General features: G+C 36.7%; 1 protein-coding gene across 1 annotated transcript; it reads right to left on the bottom strand.

Annotated features, from left to right (window-relative positions):
- Nucleotides 1–1,281: 1,281 nt before the first annotated feature.
- On the bottom strand, nt 1,282–8,227 carry LOC141611492 (shaggy-related protein kinase eta-like). Its single transcript, XM_074430040.1, has 12 exons — nt 7,663–8,227; nt 6,769–6,861; nt 6,609–6,668; nt 6,254–6,526; nt 5,323–5,397; nt 5,176–5,232; nt 3,853–3,993; nt 3,683–3,733; nt 3,497–3,592; nt 2,893–2,976; nt 2,300–2,401; nt 1,282–1,650 (listed from the first exon to the last, which is right to left on the bottom strand). The coding sequence occupies exons 1-12, from the start codon at nt 7,816–7,818 to the stop codon at nt 1,567–1,569; spliced, it is 1,272 nt and encodes a 423-aa protein (XP_074286141.1). The 5' UTR covers nt 7,819–8,227; the 3' UTR covers nt 1,282–1,566.
- Nucleotides 8,228–8,470: the final 243 nt, after the last annotated feature.

The raw sequence follows: 8,470 nt of genomic DNA, 5'->3' as shown, positions 1-8,470 counted from the left end.
CTTTACCGGCTAAGCTAGCTGATAAAATACAGATGTTTCAAATGTTCCATAAGTCTTTAAAAAAAATGTGTCGTCTAACTAGTACTTTGGATCTGCTTATACACACGATTAAGGACACTCGAAATACACATAATGGTCCTCGAAACTTGAGAAATTCAAGCCATATACTTGACACAAAAAAATAAGACAGAATAAAAAGAAGAAGAGATCAAAGTAGTAATAAGAAAAACCTGTTTCCTTTATTGGTAAACCAGTTGAAAGCACAATGATAATGAGAAATGCCCAAATCACCTCTGCAGTTACATCCAAGGACAACCAAACTAACATTCTGTTTACTAGGAGATAACTCATCACACCTCAATTGACATATTCTACAAACTTTAATATCATCTTTCTCATCCACATTTCTTACATCAATTTTCCACATCATTTCTTCACTCCGGACCGTCCCATCGTGATTCGAGCCTTCCTGGTGCTGGGAAGGCCTAGTTTTGGTTTGTGGATCAAGTGGTGAATTTTTGATCATCTGGGTTTTGTTTCGATTTGTCAATAATCCAAATTGTCTTAAGTTATTATCTTGTAACTTAATTAATGATGTCTTTAAAACGCGTTAAAGAGGCAAATTAAAGATGATAAGTTTGAATGAGTTCTAATAAACAGGACGGGTACAAATATTATCAACTTGCTATAATACCACATACTCGTAGTACATTGAATTTGTGAACTTTCTTGAAACAGAAATAACAGCTATTAATTGCCTTATGGAGATTATTATTATTAATAAAAAAAAGATTATTTCTAATAATCACAAAAACTTTGTAAAACAATATATCACCTTTTCGGACATTCGTCCTCACAAATTAATTCACCCCTTCTGCTTAATTAGAGCTACTAATTGTTCACCCCGATTCATCCATACCGTAAAAATCATGACTATGAATGATAAAACTTGTACAAATTTATGAAGGCTTATCCTGAACCCATTTAAAAACTCGTAATCCCGTTTGTCCGTGAGCCAAATAATCCACGCTGGCCAACTCTAGCCCATCCCAATCCGAAACCCACATCTGCATCTCTATTTTTAATAGAAATAGAACACGAGTGAACAGGTTTTAGCTTCAGTATTCAGACGCTAGCCGGATTTTTTTTAATTGAAGGATTTCGATTTTTATTTTTGAATGTGAGTCCTCAAACAGCCAATATGAGGACCAAGTTAGCAACTTGATGCGTACGATTATTATGATGAAACCATATTAGAGCAAGTGGATGAGACGAGAGAGATTGTAAAACATATAATGTTTAGTCCTTACCGAAAATTTTACACTTAAGAGGACATACCGACATAGAAAAGGATGGAAAGAGGTATGCACATAAATACAATAAGAAGCATAGGTAAGCCAGAAAAATAATTTGGTGGTCAGGAACTCAGGACTTCAGGAGTATGGAAATTTCTAGCAACATATAATGTGGACCTTTTGACCACATGACTAGAACACATTTACGTCGACAAATATTCTGTTCAGCCTAGCCGGCTTTGAGCTTACATACAGTTGAGCATACAATGCTTTATCCCGGATGAGGAAAACTGGTTTGGCGACGCAGATGTTCCGGTATCAAACGGATAAGTAGTTCCGGCGAAACTCCAGCCAACTGCAACAAGGGGAATCTCGTCAATTTACATCGTCCACCAGTGTAAAATGAAAGCCTCTAGAGTAGATGAACAAACTCAAACACACAATTACTTTAATGGTTCCACACTTCCACCACTAGTTGTGTGACACTGCATTTTACCAATCTACTTATCACCGGATCACCCAAGGCAGATAAAGACATCAATTCAGCTGAATTACTGATCCAAACTAGGGGTATAGTCAACACCCGACAAAACTAACCCAAATTACTCAATCCAATCAAACCCATTTCCAAATATAATAACCTGATGTGACACAAAATCATATTGACCCAAACTTCACTGCTCCCGAATTGACCTACTCCAGAAATGACAAGATAACAACCCATGGAACACATCGAACCTGAAATGACCCGACTCAAACCTAAATAAAAGCACATCTGAACTGATCCGACTTCTTTCTGTTCTGAACACTCTTATGCTAGATCTAGTCTAGACGCAAATTAGCCTTGGTACATGGCCTATACACATCAGGATAATCTATACAGACCGCACCAAAAAGCACCAAAATTGAGGGAAGGTAGGAGGGGAGGACAGTCTACATACAGTGAAAACTATAAATAGCATCGCATACAAAGCACCAAAAAGGAAGTCAGGGTGACGACATACTTCTTGTTTAAAGTTGAATAGAGGTGGCAATGGTCGACCATTTGGAAGACGTGCATTAGGTTCACGGAGCTCATCAAAGAAAGGATGCGCACATGCTTCCAGCTGAAAAGGGGGCAATAAAAATAAAGATCAGCTTAAAACTTAACAAAAGATTAATACTACCGTCATTTGTAAATGAGCCCAGCCAACGAGCTACTTCTTGAATCACTCTGGATTCAAATTGAGCTTATCAACAGCTCTCGAAAAGATCACTTTTGTAAGATTTATTCTTACTTTAGTTCATAATTATATTTATTTCCAATTTAATTTAATTGTTATGAATTAGATTTGAAATAAGTATACAAAATAATGAGAATTGTGCGAAGCTCAAGCCAAGCATCATATTTTCTAGCCTTAAAGCTTCATTTTTTGTTTTTTTGGCTCGAAGAGCTTCAGGCCAAGGTCAAGCTTAAATTTTCGAGTCGATGTCCGACCCAATCCAACCACTAGCTAAGATAAACTTGTTAGCACCACTACTTATAAAAGTGTGGGTGATTAGTGGGCACTGCTTTTGGTTGGGGGTGAGAAACAGAGAACTAAGATGAGCGACTTACAGCAGTGCAGCGAAGACTGGGAGAATACTGAAGCAGCCGTGAAGCGAGATCAATGGCCTCGGGTGGCATTCTCTTGTGGAAAACCTGCACCATAGAGTTTCATAACTGTCACCAACTTGAACAAAAGAACAAAGCTACAACCCTTTAATATTCTCTCATCAAAGGTAAAGAGTGCACCATTTATTGGGCTCAAATGATGCTCAGTGTAGTACACTAAGTGAAGCACCACATGATGTACTCAGTTGTACGAATGATCACAAATTCTTGCATGAGGCTTTCTTACAATTAATAATCTAAGATTGCTTTGCCCAAAAATTAAAGCAGCTCCTTACATATTTCAGAAACCATTTTGTAGTAAGCTTTTTAGAGAATAACCAATTCTCATTATGCCATTGATAATGATCCTTATTATTCAGTGAACCAATTTTTACAACTTAAACGCGAAAATCTTACTCTCAATTCTGAAATGGTCTTACGCTAACTTATTATAAAAGACTATCCCAAAAGTGACTTATTGATGAAAGATAGAGGCTAAAATAGTTACTGAGAACTCCATAATGAAAAGTCAATCTACCTCACGACAATGCCAAAAATTAAACTATACCTTGTGCCAGGGATGAGCCTTTATTTGTGGGAATCTGAAATCCGTATAGTTAGGATTCATGCATCGAATTTCTTCTCTAGTAGGAGTACCAAGAACCTGAAAATGAACATTTTACAAAAAAAAGTGTTTAAGCCTTTTGTTTATATGACTTTGCAGCTACTTTAGACCGAATATTTCAGTATATACCTTGATAATCTCCACAAGTTGGTCTACTGCATTTTCTCCAGGAAACAATGGCTGAGAAACAAAATGAAGAACAGGAATGAGAAAGAGAATAAACATGATCAACGTTGGGAAAAAGGGGAAAAGTGTCTGTATGCACTTCAAATTGTAGGCAGTTAGGTAACTAGACTAACCTGGCCGAGAAGAAGTTCAGCTAGGACACAACCAACTGACCAGATATCAATGGAGGTTGTATATTCTGTAGCGCCAAATATTAGTTCCGGGGCACGGTAATATCTTGAACATATATACGATATGTTTGGTTCCCCCTTGACCTGTTTCCAGACACAGAAATGAATCTTAGGAAAATACATAAAATATCGAGTTATTAATGGTATATATTAGGCTAATTAAGAGTATCCCCTCCCACAATCGACCTTTTTTTTAGGATGTAAGAGCTACAGTTTTATTCAATTTGTTCTACCTAACGCAGTCAGTAAGAATATCGCAACAAGTTTACCCAGCACATGATTTATGACTACTGTCCAGCCAATAAAGTGCTAAATATAAATAGATTCTACAAGCACAAGTGCATTAAAAACATTAAGGGTGTGTTTGGATTGAGTGATTTGGAGGGAAAAGAAAGTGAGGGAAAGTAGGGGATTTTAAATCCCTTATTTGGATAACAAATGAGGGTGGAGGGAAATGGAGGAGAAGAAATTTGGAGGGATCCAATTTCCCTCCTCCAAGCCTAATCAAAATCTCTCCACAATAGGCAAGATTTGGAGGGAAATTGTATCCAAACACCCACACTCCAGTCCCCCTCCCCTTCCCTTCTCTCCTTCCCCCTCTCCTCCCTTTCCCTCCATTTTTGTTATCCAAACACACCCTAAGTATGAGGTTCACATTTCTTCCAAATTAGAACTAAGATAAGAAACTAATGAGCCAACAGCGGACCAGTCTTTCCGAAGGTGCTGGGAAAACTATGTAATTCAATAAAGCAATGTTTAAATGGCCAACAAATATCACATCTCACAAACAAGTTTGGACTGTTACAAAATTGTCGTTCCAATTAACTACCCTATTCCATATGTATCGTTCCATTTGACATTGCTGGTTAACTGAAGTCAAATTTGACCATTAAGTTATCCAAATACATGCAGTAACAACGTAAAAGTTATCACGTTTCATAGAAAACCAACTTTTTTTGCACTATTATTGTTAAAAAGCTGTTTCTATTGTATAATGTGAGAAAATATTGGTTTAAGTCTACCATTGTTTGATCACCAAAGTAAATGGGACGCATAAATGAGATGGAGGGAGTAATAAGTAACGGGAACAATGCAAGACAGGAACTTCCTAAAGAGTCTTCGCTTAATGCAGCCATTGTATGCACTAATGCACTCAATTCCTTTTCTAGAAGATATTTCAAAATTTTAATAAATGACCAAAATTTGTGGAAATGTACTTCACTGAAAATTCAGCTAAAAAGTATTCGTGACAAGGACGACACGTACCAGAACTTTTGCACTTCCAAAATCACAAATCTTGAGCTGGTGAGTAAGAGGATCAACCTGATAAATAACAAAAGCATATATAAATAAAAGGTGAATGAGCATAAGAGGTTATAGAAGCATGAATAAACCAAAAAAAATTCGACATACCAGGAGGTTTTGAGGTTTTATATCTCTGTGAGCAACGCCAGGGACAGTATGGATATACGCCAATCCACGGAAAATCTGCAAAGTAGATCTGATTAATTTCATCAGAGTTTAAGATGAATTATAAAGTTAATGAAATATGGAAGAAAAGTTTGGCCCCCATGGGAGGATGCAAGAGAGCACGTTTGAGCATACAACGAGACAAGTCAACATAACCGCTAGTATAATTCCCCAAATTCCCACGTGCGTTTTCAGTTACCACACACATAAGCAACAAACATTACCCCCAATGATGACTTCTACTAGTGACGGATGGATCAAATGTACGCAGCATTACCCTTCAAATCTTTCCAATAATGAAAAAACATGGTTTCGACGGAAAAGAAAATAAATCCTTCAAATTATATTCCTCATTCGTCCTCTCAACTCCATATCCAAACAAAATGAAACAGTCTCCTCTCTCACCCTTCTCTCTCTTTCCCTTCATATCCTCCACACAAATAATTTGTATTAGCCTGGACAGTGGACTTGCACATATCCGATAGATATAACAAAATTTATGTATCGTCGAATCGCATTTGCATTCAACAATCTTAGTGTCCCTGAGAAACCATGTGAACTATTCACTTACTGAGCTCCTCTTCAACATGAGCCCTTATCTAGCTACAAACTAGCCTTCACCAACTAATGCAAATTTGCAGCTTGCTGTAGAACTGCCACTACCACTAGATAGCATAATCAACAGCTATAGTAACAACAATCACATTACCACACAATCCCTTAAAGGCTGCTGCTCATGGTGGGTTAAGTGAGGTTTATATGAATGCAACCTTACACCTTTGTTGAAATTAGAAACACACTCGGCTTCTGGATGACCCATACAAGAAACTGTTTCATGCGAGAAAGAGCAGAACATCGAGAGAGCAGTAGGCACCTGATATGTGTATAGTTTGACATATATAAGCGGCATCCTCTGGCTCATACTACTGTAGTGCTTCAGAACACGGTACAAAGATTCTGGCACATATTCCATAACCAAGTTGAGGAACAGCTCGTCCTTACTGGTTGTCGAAAAGAAACAGTGTTTGAGTGAAACCACATTAGGGTGATCTAGTAATCGCATCAATTGAAGCTCACGATTCTTATAACGCCTATCTTGCAAGACTTTCTTAATTGCCATTGTCTCCCCAGTCTCCAAGCATTTTGCCTGCAGATTATGAGTTAGCAACAACCAAAAAATGACAAACATCCCAGACAAAGTCAGAGTAGCAAACAAAACACCCTAATACCTGGAACACAATCCCAAATGATCCAGTACCAACAACGCGCTCTGCCATATAGCTTATAGTCTTCAAAACGCACACAACCCACGTGTCAGTTTCAGTTTTCAATAAAGGCAGCATCTTAATTAGTCAAACCACAAAGTATATTTACACAGATTAATCTTACCCTTTTTGGTTCACCATTTTTGCCGCCAATAGTTGTCGATATGATGTGTCCCGTAACCTGATCATTTCCTTGTATTACCGCTGGAGTCATTTCCTTCAAAAGCGAAAACAAATTCAGCTTATATGGTCATAACACATCACAAATGGCAGTAAATCACCCTGCCAATAACATAACCGCAATCGAAAAACAAGAACCCCAGTTAACAAACTAAACAAGCAGCTAGAAGGCAAAAATAGTTAAGACACTAGTGTCGTTATCGATATTGCTTACAAGGAAGCATTAACATTTGAAAAAAAGTACTCTAACTTCAACTAAAAGTTCAGGATAACAACCAAGGAAGCAAACTACTAGTTACAGTACCAATTTAGATCCGGGAAAAAAGGAAAATTATCTGAAATTACCAAAACCCAGTTCAATTAGAAAAGCAAAATCAACCAAAAACCAAAAAAATGAGAAAAAAAAAATGCAAAAAAGGAGATCTGAAACACTAATAACAAACAGTTGAAAAGTAAAGAGCATTAAGAAACCCTAGAAAAGCAATTAATAACACTCAACAAGTACAAAATGCAGTAAATGAGCATAATTTACAAGCTAATAACAACAATTAACATCTAACCCAGAATCAAAATCGTCCTAGTGACTCCCTTAGTCCGGTAAAGTCATGGGAGGTGCTACTCATGAACTGGGTTCGAACCCGTTCCAGCATCAAAATCGTCTTAAAAAAACACATCTAACCCAGAATATAAAGTGAGATCACTGAACTACCCACCAAAAAAAAACTGCATAAAATGAAAATTAACAAATACCCATTAATCTAAACAATAAAAGTAAGCAGATCACAGAAAAATAAAATTAAAAAAACTGAAAAATTATGAAAAAATAAAGAAAAAAGACCTTATCTTCAGACATGGTGATGTTGGAAGGAGGGAGTTTGGGAAGAGTAGAGAGAGAAGAGGGATTATTAGCATTAATAAGAGGATTAAGGTGGTTGTTAACAACAGGATTAAGGGGAAGTAAAGGTGGATTATGTGTATGATTATTGTGAGCCATGTGCTTTTCCAGCTGCTTGCTTTTTTCTCTTTTGTGTTCTTTCTCTCTCTAATCACATTTTCTGTGTTATTGCATTCTGCTGCTCAAGGAACACACTACACAGTTGTACTTGTACATACTGTAACTCTGTAAATATATACTCTTGAAAGTTTAGTACATTTGTGACTGTTAAGACTCAGTTTGAGTGTGTTTTGTTTGTGTTGTTTTATGCGGATTTCACTACTCATAAATGTGTGAAATGCACAATGTACTGTTGATTTGGTAGGCAATTAGACCAGTCAAAAAGCTGTTTGGATATGGATATTGGATAGGGTTGAGGTCGAGTTAACGAGTTTGAATGTGTTCATTGGATTAAGTTCGAGTTTTTAGAGTTTTGTTTGAGATCTATATGAAAAAATGGAAAAGATATACTAACTCAGGAGTAATTTAGGTTGTTTATGTAAGACGAAAAAAGTTCTCGGTAACTTGTGAGAGTTGAGTTACGTTATTGATTAGAACTTTTGAAAGGTAATGTCCTAAATTTTAATGAGGTTCTAAATTCGATGCACATGATATTCAGTAATCACCATGTACTTAGCGGACACTATATGAACATATATTTATCTCGAACAATTCATAATAAATTATGTCAATCAATTTTTTTTTTGTCTAA

The sequence above is a fragment of the Silene latifolia genome, chromosome 11 (assembly GCF_048544455.1).
Source record: "Silene latifolia isolate original U9 population chromosome 11, ASM4854445v1, whole genome shotgun sequence".
NCBI classification, from domain to species: domain Eukaryota; kingdom Viridiplantae; phylum Streptophyta; class Magnoliopsida; order Caryophyllales; family Caryophyllaceae; genus Silene; species Silene latifolia.
The sequence above is the reverse complement of the archived record's forward strand: the minus strand, read 5'-3'. Positions and strand labels throughout refer to the sequence as shown.